At 44.1% G+C, this 22,247-nt stretch overlaps 1 protein-coding gene and 89 non-coding genes across 91 annotated transcripts in view; all 90 read right to left on the bottom strand.

The window, feature by feature from the left end:
• Positions 1–577: 577 nt before the first annotated feature.
• Positions 578–22,247, bottom strand: part of cxcr2 (chemokine (C-X-C motif) receptor 2) — a 45,166-nt gene continuing 23,496 nt past the window's right edge. The window contains exons 1-2 of one of the 2 annotated variants that reach the window (XM_047047868.1): positions 2,989–3,150; positions 578–2,574 (exon numbers count right to left, since the gene is read on the bottom strand). In XM_047047868.1, coding sequence (XP_046903824.1) covers positions 1,489–2,574; positions 2,989–3,063 — 1,161 coding nt within the window. In that variant the 5' untranslated portion in view covers positions 3,064–3,150 and the 3' untranslated portion in view covers positions 578–1,488. Of the gene's footprint in view, positions 2,575–2,988; positions 3,151–22,247 lie in introns of those variants that run through there. The other variant, XM_047047869.1, reaches the window with a different exon arrangement.
• On the bottom strand, positions 3,486–3,568 carry trnal-uaa. Its single transcript has one exon. It is a non-coding gene; the product is annotated as a tRNA-Leu (tRNA).
• trnal-uaa lies at positions 4,025–4,107 on the bottom strand. Its single transcript has one exon. It is a non-coding gene; the product is annotated as a tRNA-Leu (tRNA).
• trnal-caa lies at positions 4,431–4,513 on the bottom strand. The gene has a single exon. It is a non-coding gene; the product is annotated as a tRNA-Leu (tRNA).
• trnal-caa lies at positions 4,586–4,668 on the bottom strand. The gene has a single exon. It is a non-coding gene; the product is annotated as a tRNA-Leu (tRNA).
• trnal-uaa lies at positions 4,751–4,833 on the bottom strand. Its single transcript has one exon. It is a non-coding gene; the product is annotated as a tRNA-Leu (tRNA).
• trnal-caa lies at positions 5,002–5,084 on the bottom strand. The gene has a single exon. It is a non-coding gene; the product is annotated as a tRNA-Leu (tRNA).
• trnal-uaa lies at positions 5,167–5,249 on the bottom strand. Its single transcript has one exon. It is a non-coding gene; the product is annotated as a tRNA-Leu (tRNA).
• Positions 5,418–5,500, bottom strand: trnal-caa. Its single transcript has one exon. It is a non-coding gene; the product is annotated as a tRNA-Leu (tRNA).
• trnal-caa lies at positions 5,573–5,655 on the bottom strand. The gene has a single exon. It is a non-coding gene; the product is annotated as a tRNA-Leu (tRNA).
• trnal-uaa lies at positions 5,728–5,810 on the bottom strand. The gene has a single exon. It is a non-coding gene; the product is annotated as a tRNA-Leu (tRNA).
• On the bottom strand, positions 6,134–6,216 carry trnal-caa. Its single transcript has one exon. It is a non-coding gene; the product is annotated as a tRNA-Leu (tRNA).
• On the bottom strand, positions 6,289–6,371 carry trnal-caa. Its single transcript has one exon. It is a non-coding gene; the product is annotated as a tRNA-Leu (tRNA).
• On the bottom strand, positions 6,454–6,536 carry trnal-uaa. Its single transcript has one exon. It is a non-coding gene; the product is annotated as a tRNA-Leu (tRNA).
• Positions 6,705–6,787, bottom strand: trnal-caa. Its single transcript has one exon. It is a non-coding gene; the product is annotated as a tRNA-Leu (tRNA).
• Positions 6,870–6,952, bottom strand: trnal-uaa. Its single transcript has one exon. It is a non-coding gene; the product is annotated as a tRNA-Leu (tRNA).
• On the bottom strand, positions 7,121–7,203 carry trnal-caa. The gene has a single exon. It is a non-coding gene; the product is annotated as a tRNA-Leu (tRNA).
• Positions 7,276–7,358, bottom strand: trnal-caa. Its single transcript has one exon. It is a non-coding gene; the product is annotated as a tRNA-Leu (tRNA).
• On the bottom strand, positions 7,431–7,513 carry trnal-caa. The gene has a single exon. It is a non-coding gene; the product is annotated as a tRNA-Leu (tRNA).
• On the bottom strand, positions 7,596–7,678 carry trnal-caa. The gene has a single exon. It is a non-coding gene; the product is annotated as a tRNA-Leu (tRNA).
• On the bottom strand, positions 7,751–7,833 carry trnal-caa. The gene has a single exon. It is a non-coding gene; the product is annotated as a tRNA-Leu (tRNA).
• On the bottom strand, positions 7,916–7,998 carry trnal-uaa. Its single transcript has one exon. It is a non-coding gene; the product is annotated as a tRNA-Leu (tRNA).
• Positions 8,333–8,415, bottom strand: trnal-caa. The gene has a single exon. It is a non-coding gene; the product is annotated as a tRNA-Leu (tRNA).
• On the bottom strand, positions 8,488–8,570 carry trnal-uaa. The gene has a single exon. It is a non-coding gene; the product is annotated as a tRNA-Leu (tRNA).
• On the bottom strand, positions 9,093–9,175 carry trnal-caa. The gene has a single exon. It is a non-coding gene; the product is annotated as a tRNA-Leu (tRNA).
• On the bottom strand, positions 9,248–9,330 carry trnal-caa. The gene has a single exon. It is a non-coding gene; the product is annotated as a tRNA-Leu (tRNA).
• Positions 9,413–9,495, bottom strand: trnal-uaa. The gene has a single exon. It is a non-coding gene; the product is annotated as a tRNA-Leu (tRNA).
• On the bottom strand, positions 9,664–9,746 carry trnal-caa. Its single transcript has one exon. It is a non-coding gene; the product is annotated as a tRNA-Leu (tRNA).
• Positions 9,819–9,901, bottom strand: trnal-caa. The gene has a single exon. It is a non-coding gene; the product is annotated as a tRNA-Leu (tRNA).
• On the bottom strand, positions 9,974–10,056 carry trnal-caa. Its single transcript has one exon. It is a non-coding gene; the product is annotated as a tRNA-Leu (tRNA).
• trnal-caa lies at positions 10,129–10,211 on the bottom strand. Its single transcript has one exon. It is a non-coding gene; the product is annotated as a tRNA-Leu (tRNA).
• trnal-caa lies at positions 10,294–10,376 on the bottom strand. Its single transcript has one exon. It is a non-coding gene; the product is annotated as a tRNA-Leu (tRNA).
• On the bottom strand, positions 10,449–10,531 carry trnal-uaa. Its single transcript has one exon. It is a non-coding gene; the product is annotated as a tRNA-Leu (tRNA).
• Positions 10,700–10,782, bottom strand: trnal-caa. The gene has a single exon. It is a non-coding gene; the product is annotated as a tRNA-Leu (tRNA).
• On the bottom strand, positions 10,855–10,937 carry trnal-caa. The gene has a single exon. It is a non-coding gene; the product is annotated as a tRNA-Leu (tRNA).
• Positions 11,271–11,353, bottom strand: trnal-uaa. The gene has a single exon. It is a non-coding gene; the product is annotated as a tRNA-Leu (tRNA).
• Positions 11,522–11,604, bottom strand: trnal-caa. The gene has a single exon. It is a non-coding gene; the product is annotated as a tRNA-Leu (tRNA).
• On the bottom strand, positions 11,677–11,759 carry trnal-caa. Its single transcript has one exon. It is a non-coding gene; the product is annotated as a tRNA-Leu (tRNA).
• Positions 11,832–11,914, bottom strand: trnal-caa. Its single transcript has one exon. It is a non-coding gene; the product is annotated as a tRNA-Leu (tRNA).
• Positions 11,997–12,079, bottom strand: trnal-caa. The gene has a single exon. It is a non-coding gene; the product is annotated as a tRNA-Leu (tRNA).
• Positions 12,152–12,234, bottom strand: trnal-caa. Its single transcript has one exon. It is a non-coding gene; the product is annotated as a tRNA-Leu (tRNA).
• trnal-uaa lies at positions 12,317–12,399 on the bottom strand. The gene has a single exon. It is a non-coding gene; the product is annotated as a tRNA-Leu (tRNA).
• On the bottom strand, positions 12,568–12,650 carry trnal-caa. Its single transcript has one exon. It is a non-coding gene; the product is annotated as a tRNA-Leu (tRNA).
• trnal-caa lies at positions 12,734–12,816 on the bottom strand. Its single transcript has one exon. It is a non-coding gene; the product is annotated as a tRNA-Leu (tRNA).
• On the bottom strand, positions 12,888–12,970 carry trnal-uaa. Its single transcript has one exon. It is a non-coding gene; the product is annotated as a tRNA-Leu (tRNA).
• trnal-caa lies at positions 13,493–13,575 on the bottom strand. Its single transcript has one exon. It is a non-coding gene; the product is annotated as a tRNA-Leu (tRNA).
• Positions 13,648–13,730, bottom strand: trnal-caa. The gene has a single exon. It is a non-coding gene; the product is annotated as a tRNA-Leu (tRNA).
• On the bottom strand, positions 13,813–13,895 carry trnal-uaa. The gene has a single exon. It is a non-coding gene; the product is annotated as a tRNA-Leu (tRNA).
• Positions 14,064–14,146, bottom strand: trnal-caa. Its single transcript has one exon. It is a non-coding gene; the product is annotated as a tRNA-Leu (tRNA).
• Positions 14,219–14,301, bottom strand: trnal-caa. Its single transcript has one exon. It is a non-coding gene; the product is annotated as a tRNA-Leu (tRNA).
• trnal-caa lies at positions 14,374–14,456 on the bottom strand. Its single transcript has one exon. It is a non-coding gene; the product is annotated as a tRNA-Leu (tRNA).
• trnal-caa lies at positions 14,529–14,611 on the bottom strand. The gene has a single exon. It is a non-coding gene; the product is annotated as a tRNA-Leu (tRNA).
• Positions 14,694–14,776, bottom strand: trnal-caa. Its single transcript has one exon. It is a non-coding gene; the product is annotated as a tRNA-Leu (tRNA).
• On the bottom strand, positions 14,849–14,931 carry trnal-uaa. Its single transcript has one exon. It is a non-coding gene; the product is annotated as a tRNA-Leu (tRNA).
• Positions 15,100–15,182, bottom strand: trnal-caa. Its single transcript has one exon. It is a non-coding gene; the product is annotated as a tRNA-Leu (tRNA).
• Positions 15,255–15,337, bottom strand: trnal-caa. The gene has a single exon. It is a non-coding gene; the product is annotated as a tRNA-Leu (tRNA).
• On the bottom strand, positions 15,671–15,753 carry trnal-uaa. Its single transcript has one exon. It is a non-coding gene; the product is annotated as a tRNA-Leu (tRNA).
• Positions 15,922–16,004, bottom strand: trnal-caa. Its single transcript has one exon. It is a non-coding gene; the product is annotated as a tRNA-Leu (tRNA).
• trnal-caa lies at positions 16,077–16,159 on the bottom strand. Its single transcript has one exon. It is a non-coding gene; the product is annotated as a tRNA-Leu (tRNA).
• trnal-caa lies at positions 16,232–16,314 on the bottom strand. The gene has a single exon. It is a non-coding gene; the product is annotated as a tRNA-Leu (tRNA).
• On the bottom strand, positions 16,397–16,479 carry trnal-caa. Its single transcript has one exon. It is a non-coding gene; the product is annotated as a tRNA-Leu (tRNA).
• Positions 16,552–16,634, bottom strand: trnal-caa. Its single transcript has one exon. It is a non-coding gene; the product is annotated as a tRNA-Leu (tRNA).
• Positions 16,717–16,799, bottom strand: trnal-uaa. Its single transcript has one exon. It is a non-coding gene; the product is annotated as a tRNA-Leu (tRNA).
• Positions 16,968–17,050, bottom strand: trnal-caa. Its single transcript has one exon. It is a non-coding gene; the product is annotated as a tRNA-Leu (tRNA).
• trnal-caa lies at positions 17,134–17,216 on the bottom strand. Its single transcript has one exon. It is a non-coding gene; the product is annotated as a tRNA-Leu (tRNA).
• trnal-uaa lies at positions 17,289–17,371 on the bottom strand. Its single transcript has one exon. It is a non-coding gene; the product is annotated as a tRNA-Leu (tRNA).
• Positions 17,540–17,622, bottom strand: trnal-caa. The gene has a single exon. It is a non-coding gene; the product is annotated as a tRNA-Leu (tRNA).
• trnal-caa lies at positions 17,695–17,777 on the bottom strand. Its single transcript has one exon. It is a non-coding gene; the product is annotated as a tRNA-Leu (tRNA).
• Positions 17,860–17,942, bottom strand: trnal-caa. Its single transcript has one exon. It is a non-coding gene; the product is annotated as a tRNA-Leu (tRNA).
• Positions 18,015–18,097, bottom strand: trnal-caa. Its single transcript has one exon. It is a non-coding gene; the product is annotated as a tRNA-Leu (tRNA).
• trnal-uaa lies at positions 18,180–18,262 on the bottom strand. The gene has a single exon. It is a non-coding gene; the product is annotated as a tRNA-Leu (tRNA).
• On the bottom strand, positions 18,431–18,513 carry trnal-caa. The gene has a single exon. It is a non-coding gene; the product is annotated as a tRNA-Leu (tRNA).
• trnal-uaa lies at positions 18,597–18,679 on the bottom strand. Its single transcript has one exon. It is a non-coding gene; the product is annotated as a tRNA-Leu (tRNA).
• trnal-caa lies at positions 19,202–19,284 on the bottom strand. The gene has a single exon. It is a non-coding gene; the product is annotated as a tRNA-Leu (tRNA).
• Positions 19,357–19,439, bottom strand: trnal-caa. Its single transcript has one exon. It is a non-coding gene; the product is annotated as a tRNA-Leu (tRNA).
• Positions 19,522–19,604, bottom strand: trnal-uaa. The gene has a single exon. It is a non-coding gene; the product is annotated as a tRNA-Leu (tRNA).
• trnal-caa lies at positions 19,773–19,855 on the bottom strand. The gene has a single exon. It is a non-coding gene; the product is annotated as a tRNA-Leu (tRNA).
• Positions 19,928–20,010, bottom strand: trnal-caa. Its single transcript has one exon. It is a non-coding gene; the product is annotated as a tRNA-Leu (tRNA).
• Positions 20,093–20,175, bottom strand: trnal-caa. Its single transcript has one exon. It is a non-coding gene; the product is annotated as a tRNA-Leu (tRNA).
• Positions 20,248–20,330, bottom strand: trnal-uaa. The gene has a single exon. It is a non-coding gene; the product is annotated as a tRNA-Leu (tRNA).
• On the bottom strand, positions 20,403–20,485 carry trnal-caa. Its single transcript has one exon. It is a non-coding gene; the product is annotated as a tRNA-Leu (tRNA).
• trnal-caa lies at positions 20,568–20,650 on the bottom strand. Its single transcript has one exon. It is a non-coding gene; the product is annotated as a tRNA-Leu (tRNA).
• trnal-uaa lies at positions 20,723–20,805 on the bottom strand. The gene has a single exon. It is a non-coding gene; the product is annotated as a tRNA-Leu (tRNA).
• Positions 20,878–20,960, bottom strand: trnal-caa. Its single transcript has one exon. It is a non-coding gene; the product is annotated as a tRNA-Leu (tRNA).
• On the bottom strand, positions 21,043–21,125 carry trnal-caa. The gene has a single exon. It is a non-coding gene; the product is annotated as a tRNA-Leu (tRNA).
• On the bottom strand, positions 21,198–21,280 carry trnal-caa. Its single transcript has one exon. It is a non-coding gene; the product is annotated as a tRNA-Leu (tRNA).
• On the bottom strand, positions 21,363–21,445 carry trnal-caa. Its single transcript has one exon. It is a non-coding gene; the product is annotated as a tRNA-Leu (tRNA).
• On the bottom strand, positions 21,518–21,600 carry trnal-caa. Its single transcript has one exon. It is a non-coding gene; the product is annotated as a tRNA-Leu (tRNA).
• trnal-caa lies at positions 21,959–22,041 on the bottom strand. The gene has a single exon. It is a non-coding gene; the product is annotated as a tRNA-Leu (tRNA).
• Positions 22,124–22,207, bottom strand: trnal-caa. Its single transcript has one exon. It is a non-coding gene; the product is annotated as a tRNA-Leu (tRNA).

Raw genomic sequence — 22,247 nt, 5'->3', positions numbered from 1 at the left:
CTGTCAAGCTGTTCTGGATGGTTCCACTGTTTCTGGCAGCCAGGCTCAGTGTGGGGTGGAGAGTTAGGGCTGCACCCCATCTTGTGGTGGAACTAAGAACAATAATTGTATTTGACCCTCTTATTACGTAATAACATGGATCATTCTGGTGAAAAGGTAGAAGAGGCTTGCTCTTCTCTACTCTATTCTTAACCAATTCATGTTTGAGCCTACACATGAAAGCAAGCAAGCCTAAACTGAAAGCACTGAATGACAAGCTTTCGTAAACTGATGTAGTATTGCAGCTCATATAGGCTAGGACTTCTCCTAGGTGTAGGTTATTATTATAGGTTCAGACAGGATTCTAGGGATTGTCAAAATGAGCAAGACCAAAGAAATCCAGTGTACCTGCAGGAATACACTGGCTGATGAACTTGAAACTTGGTGTGTATGAGGTATAAGTGACGTGTGTCAACATAGGAACTAAAGCTCTGAAGGTCAGCATGGTAGGAAGGCCTGTGACAAGTGTCTCCAGTCCAGAAAATAAAGCAGGTGACAGTGATTCATAGACATTTGTTTTTACTGAAAAGCCTAGTTACTGTTGCAGAAATATACATTGTGTATTGCATGAATACACATTCTAAATTGCTTACTAAATGTTAAACGGCTCAACAATTCTATGTTTTCTTTAAGTTCAAATTTACAACTTGTATGAGATTTTACTCTTATGGTCAGATGGTTCAAGTAAGGAACATATTCTTTCTATTTAGGCTTAATGTGTCTGATATTTAATGGGACAGTAAGGAACAAAGTACTGTTAAAACTACTAAAATCGGAAAACATTTGAATAAAAAAAAATAGTTCTGTAAACTCTTTTTGCATTGGAATTATTAATTTAGTTGTTACATGCAAATGCACCACAAGTTTAGTCTGAAACTGTTTTGACAGTTTTCTAAAAAGATCATTATCACACTTCCTCTCTTGGAAACACATTCTCTACAGAGGTTATTGTTGAAGGTTATTTACGCGTTTTTAACATAGGCTTGCAGATTGGCCTTGATAAAAAAAAATCTTAATTACCACAAACATTGACAGGTCTTCCTGGGTTATAAACACAATACATGTTTTTGCAGTAAGGCTTGTCTACTGACTAAACTACTGTTTTGATTGAACATATCGCCTGTCAACCACACAACCTTCATAACACCAGCTGCAGAATGTTACAAATTGTAGTTCCGTTTTATATTGTGGGTTAAAAAGTTACACAATATTTCAATTAAAAACACAACAAATTAAGCTTTCTTGTGCACACAACACACAAACTAAACATTGCTTGTAAAAATATATTAGCATTGAATCAATAGACATTAAAGCAAGTACTCAACATAAAAAAACTACATTTCATGTTTAACGACATGTTCTGCCCCTGTGATCAAAGAAAAGTGATCTAAAACACTTTCTCACACCCAAACACATAGATTGATTGAAGCAGTCCTCATGGGAGATCATCTAGACAGTAACAAATGTATTCCTGGATCTAAGGCTTCCAGAGCTGTTGGCTGAACCTCTTCTGTAAGCAATCATTGCTTTCTGGCTGAGCATGCCATGCTTATGCAGAGCAACCAGCAACTGGTTACGGAACTTTTGCCCCACAAAAGCATACAGGACTGGGTTCAAAGCACAGTGCATGAAGGCCATCACTTGAGTCACATTCAAGGAAAACTCCACCCTGTTCCATAGATTGCAGGTCTCCCCACCAAGAGATTGCCCTCTCATGAGTGTGTCCAACAATACACTGACATTATAGGGAAGCCAGCAGAGCACAAAAGCAAAAACCACTGCCATGATGACGCGCATGGCCTTGTGTTTCTGTCCGTTTCGGGCTCGGAACAGAGTCCCGGCCGTGCCCCCATAGCAGACCACCATTACCCCGAGGGGGACGAAGAACCCCAGGGTGTGGCGCAGGACGCGGACACTAACGCGCCAGCGATCGCCACTCTCAACTGTCAGGTTTTCGTAGCAGAGCATCTGGTCTCGTTGATCTTCTATCATCATGGCCTCCCTCTGAAGTACCACAGGCAACGACAGCAGAGCAGACGCCATCCAGACCAAGCCACACACCAGCCCCACCATGTGGCGCCGTTGTGGCAGAGCCCGGGTGGCCTTCACAATTGCAAGGTAACGATCAACGCTAATGCAGGCCAGTAGGAAGACACCTCCGTACACGGATGTCTCCTGCAGTCCTGATAGGAGCTTGCAGAGGAAAGTGCCAAAGATCCATTGGGAGTACACATACACCGCCCAAAAGGGAAGAGTGAGAGCAAAGAGGATGTCGGCCACCGCCAGATGCATCAGGTAGATGTCTGTGGAAGTCCTGCTCTTCTCCATGCAACATATCACAAAGATGACCACACTGTTTCCCATCACACTCAACACTGAGACGGTGATGTAGGTGATCATGAGGCCCACACTGCTTAAACCCTGTACGAACAGACTACAAGGGGCAGAGGAGACCTTTTCATCCAGAGGTAAGTCTGTGTAGTTGGTATCCTCGAAGAGGTGATAGTCAAATTCCATTTCTATCATGACTGTGGTCTGTGTTTAATGAAAAAAAGGACATTTTTAGTTTTTGTTGTGAAAAACAAATAGACAAATGTATGAACAAAAGTGGACAACAACAAAAGTACTATAGTGTCATCCTAGCCTAAACACATGGGTGAAAATTATATTTCAAGTAATTATATTTCAAATATATCTATTATATTACATTCAGTTATATACAGTCACCATCAAACGTAATTGTCTAAAACATTTTTTTTCTTCATTTGCTTCTGTACTCCAGCACAAGTGGATACATAGATGAACAGATACAGATAACAGACCAGAAGAAACGAGTAATAAATATGCTCACTTTATTGAACTTTATGGTGATCTATCAACTGAATCTGGAGCTAGCAGTACATTACTTAAAATATACTCTACATATGGCAACAGACTTTAACTTCTTACCAGGCTATGTTCATCCTCGAGAGTGGCCGTGGACAAAAAACAAAAAAAACTGATGAGGAAAAGAGTCGGTCTCATGCTTATTTAAGTTTTTCTGTCTTTACAGTCCACAAAAGTGTGTCAAACTATTTCATAATAATGACTGCTATCTAATGAAACAATGGAGGAAGTAAACAGCTTCACGGATATTATCAGTTTCAGAGAACCAAACCACAAAAACTGTGAGAGAGAGAGCAAGAAAATACGGAGAAAAAAAGAGAGACGGAGTAAGAAAGACATCACCTCACAGCCAGTAGTACAGGTACTATGTTTTTAGAATGGAAACCCTATAAACTCTAAAATTATGAAAAATCTAAGACATTCACTTGAGATAATATCAAATATTTAATTGAAAGAAAGAAATTCTACTTAGTGTGTGTTCGAACCCAAAAGGATTTACATCCAATGTAATGTAAAACCAATAACCAAGGGGGAAATTTTTCATTAACACACCACCAAAATACCAGGAGTGGGGTTCGAACCCACAAGGATTTGCATCCATTGGAACTTAAGTCAAACGCCTTAACCACTCGGCCATCCTGGTCATGGAAACCTTTACATTCAACCCAACATGGATTTAAAACCAATAACCACAGGCCTACTTTCCCATTAAACATTCAAACCAACAAGGATATACACCTTTAAAACCTACAACCTGAAGCCAAAAGTATCCATCATACAACAGCAACAAACCAGGAGTGGGACTTGAATGCACGAGGATTTACATCCATTAGAATTTGAGTCCAACGCCTTAACCGCTCGGCCATCAAGATGATGTGCTGAATGAAATTCAACTTAAATCACCCGTCAAACCATCAACTGAAGGCTAAATCGATCAATGTAAATAGCAGGAGTGGGGTTCGAACCCACGAAGATCTACATCCATTAGAACTTGAGTCCAACGCCTTAACCGCTCGGCCATCCTGATGTTTTGATGAAAGAAATTCAACTTAAATCAGACATCAAACCATCGCCAGAACACTAAACCGATCCAAATAAATACCAGGAGTGGGGTTCGAACCCACGAGGATTTACATCCATTGGAACTTAAGTCCAACGCCTTAACCGCTCGGCCATCCTGGTCACAGAAAACTTTGAATTCAACCCAACAAGGATGTAAAACCAATGACCACAGGCCGACTTTCTCGTTAAAACATTACCAAAATAAAACGAGTGGGGTTCGAACTAACAAGGATATAAACCTTTCAAACCAACAACCTGAGGCCAAATGTATCCATCATACAACAACAATACCAGGAGTGGGACTTCAACCCACGAGAATTTACATCCATTGGAACTTGAGTCCAACGCCTTAACCGCTCGGCCATCCTGGTGGTTTGCTGAAAGAAATTCAACTTAAATCAGCCGTCAAACCATCAACTGAAGGCTAAATCGATCAATGTAAATACCAGGAGTGGGGTTCGAACCCACGAGGATTTACATCCATTGGAACTTGAGTCCAACGCCTTAACCGCTCGGCCATCCTGGTGGTTTGCTAAAAGAAATTTAACTTAAATCAGCCGTCAAACCATCAACTGAAGGCTAAATCGATCAATGTGAATACCAGGAGTGGGGTTCGAACCCACGAGGATTTACATCCATTGGAACTTGAGTCCAAAGCCTTAACCACTCGGCCATCCTGGTCACGGTAAGCTTTTAATTCGACCCGAAATCGATGTCAAACCAATAACCACAGGACACGTTTCTCATTAAAACAGAACCAAAATACCAGGAGTGGGGTTCGAACCCACGAGGATTTACATCCATTGGAACTTAAGTCCAACGCCTTAACCGCTCGGCCATCCTGGTCACAGAAAACTTTGAATTCAACCCAACAAGGATGTAAAACCAATAACCACAGGCCTACTTTCTCGTTAAAACCTTACCAAAATAAAACGAGTGGGGTTCGAACCAACAAGGATATAAACCTTTCAAACCAACAACCTGAGGCCAAATGTATCCATCATACAACAACAATACCAGGAGTGGGGTTCGAACACACGAGGATTTACATCCATTGGAACTTGAGTCCAACGCCTTAACCACTCGGCCATCCTGGTCACGGTAAGCTTTTAATTCGACCCGAAATCGATGTCAAACCAATAACCACAGGACACGTTTCTCATTAAAACAGAACCAAAATACCAGGAGTGGGGTTCGAACCCACGAGGATTTACATCCATTGGAACTTAAGTCCAACGCCTTAACCGCTCGGCCATCCTGGTCACAGAAAACTTTGAATTCAACCCAAAAAGGATGTAAAACCAATAACCACAGGCCTACTTTCTCGTTAAAACATTACCAAAATAAAACAAGTGGGGTTCGAACCAACAAGGATATAAACCTTTCAAACCAACAACCTGAGTCCAAATGTATCCATCATACAACAACAATACCAGGAGTGGGACTTGAACCCACGAGGATTTACATCCATTGGAACTTGAGTCCAACGCCTTAACCGCTCGGCCATCCTGGTGGTTTGCTGAAAGAAATTCAACTTAAATCAGCCGTCAAACCATCAACTGAAGGCTAAATCGATCAATGTAAATACCAGGAGTGGGGTTCGAACCCACGAGGATTTACATCCATTGGAACTTGAGTCCAACGCCTTAACCGCTCGGCCATCCTGGTGGTTTGCTGAAAGAAATTCAACTTAAATCAGTCGTCAAACCATCGCCAGAACACTAAACCGATCCAAATAAATACCAGGAGTGGGGTTCGAACCCACGAGGATTTACATCCATTGGAACTTAAGTCCAACGCCTTAACCGCTCGGCCATCCTGGTCACAGAAAACTTTGAATTCAACCCAACAAGGATGTAAAACCAATGACCACAGGCCGACTTTCTCGTTAAAACATTACCAAAATAAAACGAGTGGGGTTCGAACTAACAAGGATATAAACCTTTCAAACCAACAACCTGAGGCCAAATGTATCCATCATACAACAACAATACCAGGAGTGGGACTTGAACCCACGAGAATTTACATCCATTGGAACTTGAGTCCAACGCCTTAACCGCTCGGCCATCCTGGTGGTTTGCTGAAAGAAATTCAACTTAAATCAGCCGTCAAACCATCAACTGAAGGCTAAATCGATCAATGTAAATACCAGGAGTGGGGTTCGAACCCACGAGGATTTACATCCATTGGAACTTGAGTCCAACGCCTTAACCGCTCGGCCATCCTGGTGGTTTGCTAAAAGAAATTTAACTTAAATCAGCCGTCAAACCATCAACTGAAGGCTAAATCGATCAATGTGAATACCAGGAGTGGGGTTCGAACCCACGAGGATTTACATCCATTGGAACTTGAGTCCAAAGCCTTAACCACTCGGCCATCCTGGTCACGGTAAGCTTTTAATTCGACCCGAAATCGATGTCAAACCAATAACCACAGGACACGTTTCTCATTAAAACAGAACCAAAATACCAGGAGTGGGGTTCGAACCCACGAGGATTTACATCCATTGGAACTTAAGTCCAACGCCTTAACCGCTCGGCCATCCTGGTCACAGAAAACTTTGAATTCAACCCAACAAGGATGTAAAACCAATAACCACAGGCCTACTTTCTCGTTAAAACCTTACCAAAATAAAACGAGTGGGGTTCGAACCAACAAGGATATAAACCTTTCAAACCAACAACCTGAGGCCAAATGTATCCATCATACAACAACAATACCAGGAGTGGGGTTCGAACACACGAGGATTTACATCCATTGGAACTTGAGTCCAACGCCTTAACCACTCGGCCATCCTGGTCACGGTAAGCTTTTAATTCGACCCGAAATCGATGTCAAACCAATAACCACAGGACACGTTTCTCATATAAACAGAACCAAAATACCAGGAGTGGGGTTCGAACCCACGAGGATTTACATCCATTGGAACTTAAGTCCAACGCCTTAACCGCTCGGCCATCCTGGTCACAGAAAACTTTGAATTCAACCCAAAAAGGATGTAAAACCAATAACCACAGGCCTACTTTCTCGTTAAAACATTACCAAAATAAAACAAGTGGGGTTCGAACCAACAAGGATATAAACCTTTCAAACCAACAACCTGAGTCCAAATGTATCCATCATACAACAACAATACCAGGAGTGGGACTTGAACCCACGAGGATTTACATCCATTGGAACTTGAGTCCAACGCCTTAACCGCTCGGCCATCCTGGTGGTTTGCTGAAAGAAATTCAACTTAAATCAGCCGTCAAACCATCAACTGAAGGCTAAATCGATCAATGTAAATACCAGGAGTGGGGTTCGAACCCACGAGGATTTACATCCATTGGAACTTGAGTCCAACGCCTTAACCGCTCGGCCATCCTGGTGGTTTGCTGAAAGAAATTCAACTTAAATCAGTCGTCAAACCAACAACTGAAGGCTAAATCGATCAATGTAAATACCCGGAGTGGGGTTCGAACCCACGAGGATTTACATCCATTGGAACTTGAGTCCAACGCCTTAACCACTCGGCCATCCTGGTCACGGTAAGCTTTTAATTCGACCCGAAATCGATGTCAAACCAATAACCACAGGCCACGTTTCTAGGGAAAACAGAACCAAAATACCAGGAGTGGGGTTCGAACCCACGAGGATTTACATCCATTGGAACTTGAGTCCAACGCCTTAACCGCTCGGCCATCCTGGTGTTTTGCTGAAAGAAATTCAACCTAAATCAGACATCAAACCATCGCCAGAACACTAAACCGATCCAAATAAATACCAGGAGTGGGGTTCGAACCCACGAGGATTTACATCCATTGGAACTTGAGTCCAAAGCCTTAACCACTCGGCCATCCTGGTCACGGTAAGCTTTTAATTCGACCCGAAATCGATGTCAAACCAATAACCACAGGACACGTTTCTCATTAAAACAGAACCAAAATACCAGGAGTGGGGTTCGAACCCACGAGGATTTACATCCATTGGAACTTAAGTCCAACGCCTTAACCGCTCGGCCATCCTGGTCACAGAAAACTTTGAATTCAACCCAACAAGGATGTAAAACCAATAACCACAGGCCTACTTTCTCGTTAAAACCTTACCAAAATAAAACAAGTGGGGTTCGAACCAACAAGGATATAAACCTTTCAAACCAACAACCTGAGGCCAAATGTATCCATCATACAACAACAATACCAGGAGTGGGGTTCGAACACACGAGGATTTACAGCCATTGGAACTTGAGTCCAACGCCTTAACCACTCGGCCATCCTGGTCACGGTAAGCTTTTAATTTCGACCCGAAATCGATGTCAAACCAATAACCACAGGCCACGTTTCTAGGGAAAACAGAACCAAAATACCAGGAGTGGGGTTCGAACCCACGAGGATTTACATCCATTGGAACTTGAGTCCAACGCCTTAACCGCTCGGCCATCCTGGTGTTTTGCTGAAAGAAATTCAACTTAAATCAGACATCAAACCATCGCCAGAACACTAAACCGATCCAAATAAATACCAGGAGTGGGGTTCGAACCCACGAGGATTTACATCCATTGGAACTTAAGTCCAACGCCTTAACCCCTCAGCCATCCTGGTCACAGAAAACTTTGAATTCAACCCAACAAGGATGTAAAACCAATAACCACAGGCATACTTTCTCGTTAAAACATTACCAAAATAAAACGAGTGGGGTTCGAACCAACAAGGATATAAACCTTTCAAACCAACAACCTGAGTCCAAATGTATCCATCATACAACAACAATACCAGGAGTGGGACTTGAACCCACGAGGATTTACATCCATTGGAACTTGAGTCCAACGCCTTAACCCAGGGGTGTCGAGCTCCGGTCCTCGAGGGCCGCTGTCCTGCATGTTTTAGATGTTTCCCTGATCCAGCTCACCTGATTCGAATGAATGGTCGTTATAACAACCCTTTTAATTGAATCAGGTGTGTTGGAGCAGGGAAACATCTAAAACATGCAGGACAGCGGCCCTCGAGGACCGGAGTTCGACACCCCTGCCTTAACCGCTCGGCCATCCTGGTGGTTTGCTGAAAGAAATTCAACTTAAATCAGCCGTCAAACCATCAACTGAAGGCTAAATCGATCAATGTAAATACCAGGAGTGGGGTTCGAACCCACGAGGATTTACATCCATTGGAACTTGAGTCCAACGCCTTAACCACTCGGCCATCCTGGTGGTTTGCTGAAAGAAATTTAACTTAAATCAGCCGTCAAACCATCAACTGAAGGCTAAATCGATCAATGTAAATACCAGGAGTGGGGTTCGAACCCACGAGGATTTACATCCATTGGAACTTGAGTCCAAAGCCTTAACCACTCGGCCATCCTGGTCACGGTAAGCTTTTAATTCGACCCGAAATCGATGTCAAACCAATAACCACAGGACACGTTTCTCATTAAAACAGAACCAAAATACCAGGAGTGGGGTTCGAACCCACGAGGATTTACATCCATTGGAACTTAAGTCCAACGCCTTAACCGCTCGGCCATCCTGGTCACAGAAAACTTTGAATTCAACCCAACAAGGATGTAAAACCAATAACCACAGGCCTACTTTCTCGTTAAAACATTACCAAAATAAAACAAGTGGGGTTCGAACCAACAAGGATATAAACCTTTCAAACCAACAACCTGAGTCCAAATGTATCCATCATACAACAACAATACCAGGAGTGGGACTTGAACCCACGAGGATTTACATCCATTGGAACTTGAGTCCAACGCCTTAACCGCTCGGCCATCCTGGTGGTTTGCTGAAAGAAATTCAACTTAAATCAGCCGTCAAACCATCAACTGAAGGCTAAATCGATCAATGTAAATACCAGGAGTGGGGTTCGAACCCACGAGGATTTACATCCATTGGAACTTGAGTCCAACGCCTTAACCGCTCGGCCATCCTGGTGGTTTGCTGAAAGAAATTTAACTTAAATCAGCCGTCAAACCATCAACTGAAGGCTAAATCGATCAATGTAAATACCAGGAGTGGGGTTCGAACCCACGAGGATTTACATCCATTGGAACTTGAGTCCAACGCCTTAACCGCTCGGCCATCCTGGTGGTTTGCTGAAAGAAATTTAACTTAAATCAGCCGTCAAACCATCAACTGAAGGCTAAATCGATCAATGTAAATACCAGGAGTGGGGTTCGAACCCACGAGGATTTACATCCATTGGAACTTGAGTCCAACGCCTTAACCACTCGGCCATCCTGGTCACGGTAAGCTTTTAATTCGACCCGAAATCGATGTCAAACCAATAACCACAGGCCACGTTTCTAGGGAAAACAGAACCAAAATACCAGGAGTGGGGTTCGAACCCACGAGGATTTACATCCATTGGAACTTGAGTCCAACGCCTTAACCGCTCGGCCATCCTGATGTTTTGATGAAAGAAATTCAACTTAAATCAGACATCAAACCATCGCCAGAACACTAAACCGATCCAAATAAATACCAGGAGTGGGGTTCGAACCCACGAGGATTTACATCCATTGGAACTTAAGTCCAACGCCTTAACCGCTCGGCCATCCTGGTCACAGAAAACTTTGAATTCAACCCAACAAGGATGTAAAACCAATAACCACAGGCCTACTTTCTCGTTAAAACATTACCAAAATAAAACGAGTGGGGTTCGAACCAACAAGGATATAAACCTTTCAAACCAACAACCTGAGGCCAAATGTATACATCATACAACAACAATACCAGGAGTGGGACTTGAACCCACGAGGATTTACATCCATTGGAACTTGAGTCCAACGCCATAACCGCTCGGCCATCCTGGTGGTTTGCTGAAAGAAATTCAACTTAAATCAGTCGTCAAACCATCAACTGAAGGCTAAATCGATCAATGTAAATACCAGGAGTGGGGTTCGAACCCACGAGGATTTACATCCATTGGAACTTGAGTCCAAAGCCTTAACCACTCGGCCATCCTGGTCACAGAAAACTTTGAATTCAACCCAACAAGGATGTAAAACCAATAACCACAGGCCTACTTTCTCGTTAAAACATTACCAAAATAAAACGAGTGGGGTTCGAACCAACAAGGATATAAACCTTTCAAACCAACAACCTGAGGCCAAATGTATCCATCATACAACAACAATACCAGGAGTGGGACTTGAACCCACGAGGATTTACATCCATTGGAACTTGAGTCCAACGCCATAACCCCTCGGCCATCCTGGTCACGGTAAGCTTTTAATTCGACCCGAATTCGATGTCAAACCAATAACCACAGGCCACGTTTCTAGGGAAAACAGAACCAAAATACCAGGAGTGGGGTTCGAACCCACGAGGATTTACATCCATTGGAACTTAAGTCCAACGCCTTAACCGCTCGGCCATCCTGGTCACAGAAAACTCTGAATTCAACCCAAAAAGGATGTAAAACCAATAACCACAGGCCTACTTTCTCGTTAAAACATTACCAAAATAAAACAAGTGGGGTTCGAACCAACAAGGATATAAACCTTTCAAACCAACAACCTGAGTCCAAATGTATCCATCATACAACAACAATACCAGGAGTGGGACTTGAACCCACGAGGATTTACATCCATTGGAACTTGAGTCCAACGCCTTAACCGCTCGGCCATCCTGGTGGTTTGCTGAAAGAAATTCAACTTAAATCAGCCGTCAAACCATCAACTGAAGGCTAAATCGATCAATGTAAATACCAGGAGTGGGGTTCGAACCCACGAGGATTTACATCCATTGGAACTTGAGTCCAACGCCTTAACCGCTCGGCCATCCTGGTGGTTTGCTGAAAGAAATTCAACTTAAATCAGTCGTCAAACCAACAACTGAAGGCTAAATCGATCAATGTAAATACCCGGAGTGGGGTTCGAACCCACGAGGATTTACATCCATTGGAACTTGAGTCCAACGCCTTAACCACTCGGCCATCCTGGTCACGGTAAGCTTTTAATTCGACCCGAAATCGATGTCAAACCAATAACCACAGGCCACGTTTCTAGGGAAAACAGAACCAAAATACCAGGAGTGGGGTTCGAACCCACGAGGATTTACATCCATTGGAACTTGAGTCCAACGCCTTAACCGCTCGGCCATCCTGGTGTTTTGCTGAAAGAAATTCAACCTAAATCAGACATCAAACCATCGCCAGAACACTAAACCGATCCAAATAAATACCAGGAGTGGGGTTCGAACCCACGAGGATTTACATCCATTGGAACTTGAGTCCAAAGCCTTAACCACTCGGCCATCCTGGTCACGGTAAGCTTTTAATTCGACCCGAAATCGATGTCAAACCAATAACCACAGGACACGTTTCTCATTAAAACAGAACCAAAATACCAGGAGTGGGGTTCGAACCCACGAGGATTTACATCCATTGGAACTTAAGTCCAACGCCTTAACCGCTCGGCCATCCTGGTCACAGAAAACTTTGAATTCAACCCAACAAGGATGTAAAACCAATAACCACAGGCCTACTTTCTCGTTAAAACCTTACCAAAATAAAACAAGTGGGGTTCGAACCAACAAGGATATAAACCTTTCAAACCAACAACCTGAGGCCAAATGTATCCATCATACAACAACAATACCAGGAGTGGGGTTCGAACACACGAGGATTTACATCCATTGGAACTTGAGTCCAACGCCTTAACCACTCGGCCATCCTGGTCACGGTAAGCTTTTAATTTCGACCCGAAATCGATGTCAAACCAATAACCACAGGCCACGTTTCTAGGGAAAACAGAACCAAAATACCAGGAGTGGGGTTCGAACCCACGAGGATTTACATCCATTGGAACTTGAGTCCAACGCCTTAACCGCTCGGCCATCCTGGTGTTTTGCTGAAGAAATTCAACTTAAATCAGACATCAAACCATCGCCAGAACACTAAACCGATCCAAATAAATACCAGGAGTGGGGTTCGAACCCACGAGGATTTACATCCATTGGAACTTAAGTCCAACGCCTTAACCCCTCAGCCATCCTGGTCACAGAAAACTTTGAATTCAACCCAACAAGGATGTAAAACCAATAACCACAGGCATACTTTCTCGTTAAAACATTACCAAAATAAAACGAGTGGGGTTCGAACCAACAAGGATATAAACCTTTCAAACCAACAACCTGAGTCCAAATGTATCCATCATACAACAACAATACCAGGAGTGGGACTTGAACCCACGAGGATTTACATCCATTGGAACTTGAGTCCAACGCCTTAACCCAGGGGTGTCGAGCTCCGGTCCTCGAGGGCCGCTGTCCTGCATGTTTTAGATGTTTCCCTGATCCAGCTCACCTGATTCGAATGAATGGTCGTTATAACAACCCTTTTAATTGAATCAGGTGTGTTGGAGCAGGGAAACATCTAAAACATGCAGGACAGCGGCCCTCGAGGACCGGAGTTCGACACCCCTGCCTTAACCGCTCGGCCATCCTGGTGGTTTGCTGAAAGAAATTCAACTTAAATCAGCCGTCAAACCATCAACTGAAGGCTAAATCGATCAATGTAAATACCAGGAGTGGGGTTCGAACCCACGAGGATTTACATCCATTGGAACTTGAGTCCAACGCCTTAACCACTCGGCCATCCTGGTGGTTTGCTGAAAGAAATTTAACTTAAATCAGCCGTCAAACCATCAACTGAAGGCTAAATCGATCAATGTAAATACCAGGAGTGGGGTTCGAACCCACGAGGATTTACATCCATTGGAACTTGAGTCCAAAGCCTTAACCACTCGGCCATCCTGGTCACGGTAAGCTTTTAATTCGACCCGAAATCGATGTCAAACCAATAACCACAGGACACGTTTCTCATTAAAACAGAACCAAAATACCAGGAGTGGGGTTCGAACCCACGAGGATTTACATCCATTCGAACTTAAGTCCAACGCCTTAACCGCTCGGCCATCCTGGTCACAGAAAACTTTGAATTCAACCCAACAAGGATGTAAAACCAATAACCACAGGCCTACTTTCTCGTTAAAACATTACCAAAATAAAACAAGTGGGGTTCGAACCAACAAGGATATAAACCTTTCAAACCAACAACCTGAGTCCAAATGTATCCATCATACAACAACAATACCAGGAGTGGGACTTGAACCCACGAGGATTTACATCCATTGGAACTTGAGTCCAACGCCTTAACCGCTCGGCCATCCTGGTGGTTTGCTGAAAGAAATTCAACTTAAATCAGCCGTCAAACCATCAACTGAAGGCTAAATCGATCAATGTAAATACCAGGAGTGGGGTTCGAACCCACGAGGATTTACATCCATTGGAACTTGAGTCCAACGCCTTAACCGCTCGGCCATCCTGGTGGTTTGCTGAAAGAAATTTAACTTAAATCAGCCGTCAAACCATCAACTGAAGGCTAAATCGATCAATGTAAATACCAGGAGTGGGGTTCGAACCCACGAGGATTTACATCCATTGGAACTTGAGTCCAACGCCTTAACCGCTCGGCCATCCTGGTGGTTTGCTGAAAGAAATTTAACTTAAATCAGCCGTCAAACCATCAACTGAAGGCTAAATCGATCAATGTAAATACCAGGAGTGGGGTTCGAACCCACGAGGATTTACATCCATTGGAACTTGAGTCCAACGCCTTAACCACTCGGCCATCCTGGTCACGGTAAGCTTTTAATTCGACCCGAAATCGATGTCAAACCAATAACCACAGGCCACGTTTCTAGGGAAAACAGAACCAAAATACCAGGAGTGGGGTTCGAACCCACGAGGATTTACATCCATTGGAACTTGAGTCCAACGCCTTAACCGCTCGGCCATCCTGATGTTTTGATGAAAGAAATTCAACTTAAATCAGACATCAAACCATCGCCAGAACACTAAACCGATCCAAATAAATACCAGGAGTGGGGTTCGAACCCACGAGGATTTACATCCATTGGAACTTAAGTCCAACGCCTTAACCGCTCGGCCATCCTGGTCACAGAAAACTTTGAATTCAACCCAACAAGGATGTAAAACCAATAACCACAGGCCTACTTTCTCGTTAAAACATTACCAAAATAAAACGAGTGGGGTTCGAACCAACAAGGATATAAACCTTTCAAACCAACAACCTGAGGCCAAATGTATACATCATACAACAACAATACCAGGAGTGGGACTTGAACCCACGAGGATTTACATCCATTGGAACTTGAGTCCAACGCCATAACCGCTCGGCCATCCTGGTGGTTTGCTGAAAGAAATTCAACTTAAATCAGTCGTCAAACCATCAACTGAAGGCTAAATCGATCAATGTAAATACCAGGAGTGGGGTTCGAACCCACGAGGATTTACATCCATTGGAACTTGAGTCCAAAGCCTTAACCACTCGGCCATCCTGGTCACAGAAAACTTTGAATTCAACCCAACAAGGATGTAAAACCAATAACCACAGGCCTACTTTCTCGTTAAAACATTACCAAAATAAAACGAGTGGGGTTCGAACCAACAAGGATATAAACCTTTCAAACCAACAACCTGAGGCCAAATGTATACATCATACAACAACAATACCAGGAGTGGGACTTGAACCCACGAGGATTTACATCCATTGGAACTTGAGTCCAACGCCATAATCCCTCGGCCATCCTGGTCACGGTAAGCTTTTAATTCGACCCGAAATCGATGTCAAACCAATAACCACAGGCCACGTTTCTAGGGAAAACAGAACCAAAATACCAGGAGTGGGGTTCGAACCCACGAGGATTTACATCCATTGGAACTTAAGTCCAACGCCTTAACCGCTCGGCCATCCTGGTCACAGAAAACTCTGAATTCAACCCAACAAGGATGTAAAACCAATAACCACAGGCCTACTTTCTCGTTAAAACATTACCAAAATAAAACAAGTGGGGTTCGAACCAACAAGGATATAAACCTTTCAAACCAACAACCTGAGTCCAAATGTATCCATCATACAACAACAATACCAGGAGTGGGACTTGAACCCACGAGGATTTACATCCATTGGAACTTGAGTCCAACGCCTTAACCGCTCGGCCATCCTGGTGGTTTGCTGAAAGAAATTCAACTTAAATCAGCCGTCAAACCATCAACTGAAGGCTAAATCGATCAATGTAAATACCAGGAGTGGGGTTCGAACCCACGAGGATTTACATCCATTGGAACTTGAGTCCAACGCCTTAACCGCTCGGCCATCCTGGTGGTTTGCTGAAAGAAATTCAACTTAAATCAGTCGTCAAACCAACAACTGAAGGCTAAATCGATCAATGTAAATACCCGGAGTGGGGTTCGAACCCACGAGGATTTACATCCATTGGAACTTGAGTCCAACGCCTTAACCACTCGGCCATCCTGGTCACGGTAAGCTTTTAATTCGACCCGAAATCGATGTCAAACCAATAACCACAGGCCACGTTTCTAGGGAAAACAGAACCAAAATACCAGGAGTGGGGTTCGAACCCACGAGGATTTACATCCATTGGAACTTGAGTCCAACGCCTTAACCGCTCGGCCATCCTGGTGTTTTGCTGAAAGAAATTCAACCTAAATCAGACATCAAACCATCGCCAGAACACTAAACCGCTCCAAATAAATACCAGGAGTGGGGTTCGAACCCACGAGGATTTACATCCATTGGAACTTGAGTCCAAAGCCTTAACCACTCGGCCATCCTGGTCACGGTAAGCTTTTAATTCGACCCGAAATCGATGTCAAACCAATAACCACAGGACACGTTTCTCATTAAAACAGAACCAAAATACCAGGAGTGGGGTTCGAACCCACGAGGATTTACATCCATTGGAACTTAAGTCCAACGCCTTAACCGCTCGGCCATCCTGGTCACAGAAAACTTTGAATTCAACCCAACAAGGATGTAAAACCAATAACCACAGGCCTACTTTCTCGTTAAAACCTTACCAAAATAAAACGAGTGGGGTTCGAACCAACAAGGATATAAACCTTTCAAACCAACAACCTGAGGCCAAATGTATCCATCATACAACAACATTACCAGGAGTGGGGTTCGAACACACGAGGATTTACATCCATTGGAACTTGAGTCCAACGCCTTAACCACTCGGCCATCCTGGTCACGGTAAGCTTTTAATTTCGACCCGAAATCGATGTCAAACCAATAACCACAGGCCACGTTTCTAGGGAAAACAGAACCAAAATACCAGGAGTGGGGTTCGAACCCACGAGGATTTACATCCATTGGAACTTGAGTCCAACGCCTTAACCGCTCGGCCATCCTGGTGTTTTGGTGAAAGAAATTCAACTTAAATCAGACATCAAACCATCGCCAGAACACTAAACCGATCCAAATAAATACCAGGAGTGGGGTTCGAACCCACGAGGATTTACATCCATTGGAACTTAAGTCCAGCGCCTTAACCGCTCGGCCATCCTGGTCACAGAAAACGTTGAATTCAACCCAACAAGGATGTAAAACCAATAACCACAGGCCTACTTTCTCGTTAAAACATTACCAAAATAAAACGAGTGGGGTTCGAACCAACAAGGATATAAACCTTTCAAACCAACAACCTGAGGCCAAATGTATACATCATACAACAACAACACCAGGAGTGGGACTTGAACCCACGAGGATTTACATCCATTGGAACTTGAGTCCAACGCCTTAACCGCTCGGCCATCCTGGTGGTTTGCTGAAAGAAATTCAACTTAAATCAGTCGTCAAACCAACAACTGAAGGCTAAATCGATCAATGTAAATACCCGAAGTGGGGTTCGAACCCACGAGGATTTACATCCATTGGAACTTGAGTCCAACGCCTTAACCACTCGGCCATCCTGGTAACGGTAAGCTTTTAATTCGACCCGAAATCGATGTCAAACCAATAACCACAGGCCACGTTTCTAGGGAAAACAGAACCAAGATACCAGGAGTGGGGTTCGAACCCACGAGGATTTACATCCATTGGAACTTGAGTCCAACGCCTTAACCGCTCGGCCATCCTGGTGTTTTGCTGAAAGAAATTCAACCTAAATCAGACATCAAACCATCGCCAGAACACTAAACCGATCCAAATAAATACCAGGAGTGGGGTTCGAACCCACGAGGATTTACATCCATTGGAACTTGAGTCCAAAGCCTTAACCACTCGGCCATCCTGGTCACGGTAAGCTTTTAATTCGACCCGAAATCGATGTCAAACCAATAACCACAGGACACGTTTCTCATTAAAACAGAACCAAAATACCAAGAGTGGGGTTCGAACCCACAAGGATTTACATCCATTGGAACTTAAGTCCAACGCCTTAACCGCTCGGCCATCCTGGTCACAGAAAACTTTGAATTCAACCCAACAAGGATGTAAAACCAATAACCACAGGCCTACTTTCTCGTTAAAACCTTACCAAAATAAAACGAGTGGGGTTCGAACCAACAAGGATATAAACCTTTCAAACCAACAACCTGAGGCCAAATGTATCCATCATACAACAACAATACCAGGAGTGGGGTTCGAACACACGAGGATTTACATCCATTGGAACTTGAGTCCAACGCCTTAACCACTCGGCCATCCTGGTCACGGTAAGCTTTTAATTTCGACCCGAAATCGATGTCAAACCAATAACCACAGGCCACGTTTCTAGGGAAAACAGAACCAATATACCAGGAGTGGGGTTCGAACCCACGAGGATTTACATCCATTGGAACTTAAGTCCAACGCCTTAACCCCTCAGCCATCCTGGTCACAGAAAACTTTGAATTCAACCCAACAAGGATGTAAAACCAATAACCACAGGCATACTTTCTCGTTAAAACATTACCAAAATAAAACGAGTGGGGTTCGAACCAACAAGGATATAAACCTTTCAAACCAACAACCTGAGTCCAAATGTATCCATCATACAACAACAATACCAGGAGTGGGACTTGAACCCACGAGGATTTACATCCATTGGAACTTGAGTCCAACGCCTTAACCCAGGGGTGTCGAGCTCCGGTCCTCGAGGGCCGCTGTCCTGCATGTTTTAGATGTTTCCCTGATCCAGCTCACCTGATTCGAATGAATGGTCGTTATAACAACCCTTTTAATTGAATCAGGTGTGTTGGAGCAGGGAAACATCTAAAACATGCAGGACAGCGGCCCTCGAGGACCGGAGTTCGACACCCCTGCCTTAACCGCTCGGCCATCCTGGTGGTTTGCTGAAAGAAATTCAACTTAAATCAGCCGTCAAACCATCAACTGAAGGCTAAATCGATCAATGTAAATACCAGGAGTGGGGTTCGAACCCACGAGGATTTACATCCATTGGAACTTGAGTCCAACGCCTTAACCACTCGGCCATCCTGGTGGTTTGCTGAAAGAAATTTAACTTAAATCAGCCGTCAAACCATCAACTGAAGGCTAAATCGATCAATGTAAATACCAGGAGTGGGGTTCGAACCCACGAGGATTTACATCCATTGGAACTTGAGTCCAAAGCCTTAACCACTCGGCCATCCTGGTCACGGTAAGCTTTTAATTCGACCCGAAATCGATGTCAAACCAATAACCACAGGACACGTTTCTCATTAAAACAGAACCAAAATACCAGAAGTGGGGTTCGAACCCACGAGGATTTACATCCATTGGAACTTAAGTCCAACGCCTTAACCGCTCGGCCATCCTGGTCACAGAAAACTTTGAATTCAACCCAACAAGGATGTAAAACCAAAAACCACAGGCCTACTTTCTCGTTAAAACATTACCAAAATAAAACAAGTGGGGTTCGAACCAACAAGGATATAAACCTTTCAAACCAACAACCTGAGTCCAAATGTATCCATCATACAACAACAATACCAGGAGTGGGACTTGAACCCACGAGGATTTACATCCATTGGAACTTGAGTCCAACGCCTTAACCGCTCGGCCATCCTGGTGGTTTGCTGAAAGAAATTCAACTTAAATCAGCCGTCAAACCATCAACTGAAGGCTAAATCGATCAATGTAAATACCAGGAGTGGGGTTCGAACCCACGAGGATTTACATCCATTGGAACTTGAGTCCAACGCCTTAACCACTCGGCCATCCTGGTCACGGTAAGCTTTTAATTTGACCCAAAATCGATGTCAAACCAATAACCACAGGCCACGTTTCTAGGGAAAACAGAACCAAAATACCAGGAGTGGGGCTCGAACCCACGAGGATTTACATCCATTGGAACTTGAGTCCAACGCCTTAACCGCTCGGCCATCCTGGTGTTTTGCTGAAAGAAATTCAACTTAAATCAGACATCAAACCATCGCCAGAACACTAAACCGATCCAAATAAATACCAGGAGTGGGGTTCGAACCCACGAGGATTTACATCCATTGGAACTTAAGTCCAACGCCTTAACCGCTCGGCCATCCTGGTGTTTTGCTGAAAGAAATTCAACTTAAATCAGACATCAAACCATCGCCAGAACACTAAACCGATCCAAATAAATACCAGGAGTGGGGTTCGAACCCACGAGGATTTACATCCATTGGAACTTGAGTCCAACGCCTTAACCACTCGGCCATCCTGGTCACGGTAAGCTTTTAATTTGACCCAAAATCGATGTCAAACCAATAACCACAGGCCACGTTTCTAGGGAAAACAGAACCAAAATACCAGGAGTGGGGCTCGAACCCACGAGGATTTACATCCATTGGAACTTGAGTCCAACGCCTTAACCGCTCGGCCATCCTGGTGTTTTGCTGAAAGAAATTCAACTTAAATCAGACATCAAACCATCGCCAGAACACTAAACCGATCCAAATAAATACCAGGAGTGGGGTTCGAACCCACGAGGATTTACATCCATTGGAACTTAAGTCCAACGCCTTAACCGCTCGGCCATCCTGGTGGTTTGCTGAAAGAAATTCAACTTAAATCAGTCGTCAAACCATCAACTGTAGGCTAAATCGATCAATGTAAATACCAGGAGTGGGGTTCGAACCCACGAGGATTTACATCCATTGGAACTTGAGGCCAACGCCTTAACCACTCGGCCATCCTGGTCACGGTAAGCTTTTAATTTGACCCAAAATCGATGTCAAACCAATAACCACAGGCCACGTTTCTAGGGAAAACAGAACCAAAATACCAGGAGTGGGGCTCGAACCCACGAGGATTTACATCCATTGGAACTTGAGTCCAACGCCATAACCGCTCGGCCATCCTGGTGGTTTGCTGAAAGAAATTCAACTTAAATCAGTCGTCAAACCATCAACTGAAGGCTAAATCGATCAATGTAAATACCAGGAGTGGGGTTCGAACCCACGAGGATTTACATCCATTGGAACTTGAGGCCAACGCCTTAACCACTCGGCCATCCTGGTCACGGTAAGCTTTTAATTTGACCCAAAATCGATGTCAAACCAATAACCACAGGCCACGTTTCTAGGGAAAACAGAACCAAAATACCAGGAGTGGGGCTCGAACCCACGAGGATTTACATCCATTGGAACTTGAGTCCAACGCCATAACCGCTCGGCCATCCTGGTGGTTTGCTGAAAGAAATTCAACTTAAATCAGTCGTCAAACCATCAACTGAAGGCTAAATCGATCAATGTAAATACCAGGAGTGGGGTTCGAACCCACGAGGATTTACATCCATTGGAACTTGAGTCCAACGCCTTAACCACTCGGCCATCCTGGTCACGGTAAGCTTTTAATTCGACCCGAAATCGATGTCAAACCAATTTCTAACCACAGGCCACGTTTCTCGTTGGGAAAACATCCTGAACCAAAATAAACCAGGAGTGGGGTTCGAACCCACAAGAGGATTTAACATCCATTGGAACTTGAGAAGGATCCAACGCCTTAACCGCTCGAGGCCAAATGTATCCATCATACAACAACAATACCAGGAGTGGGACTTGAACCCACGAGGATTTACATCCATTGGAACTTGAGTCCAACGCCATAACCGCTCGGCCCATCCCTGGTGGTTTGCTGAAAGAAATTCAACTTAAATCAGTCGTCAAACCATGAAGGGCTAAATCGATCAATGTAAATACCAGGAGTGGGGTTCGAACCCACGAGGATTTACATCCATTGGAACTTGAGTCCAACGCCTTAACCACTCGGCCATCCTGGTCACGGTAAGCGTTTAATTCGACCCGAAATCGATGTCAAACCAATAACCACAGGCCACGTTTCTAGGGAAAACAGAACCAAAATACCAGGAGTGGGGTTCGAACCCACGAGGATTTACATCCATTGGAACTTGAGTCCAACGCCTTAACCGCTCGGCCCATCCTGGTGTTTTGCTGAATGAAATTCAACTTAAATCAGACATCAAAC

This window comes from Hypomesus transpacificus, chromosome 23 (genome assembly GCF_021917145.1).
Source record: "Hypomesus transpacificus isolate Combined female chromosome 23, fHypTra1, whole genome shotgun sequence".
NCBI lineage: Eukaryota > Metazoa > Chordata > Actinopteri > Osmeriformes > Osmeridae > Hypomesus > Hypomesus transpacificus.
The sequence above is the reverse complement of the archived record's forward strand: the minus strand, read 5'-3'. Positions and strand labels throughout refer to the sequence as shown.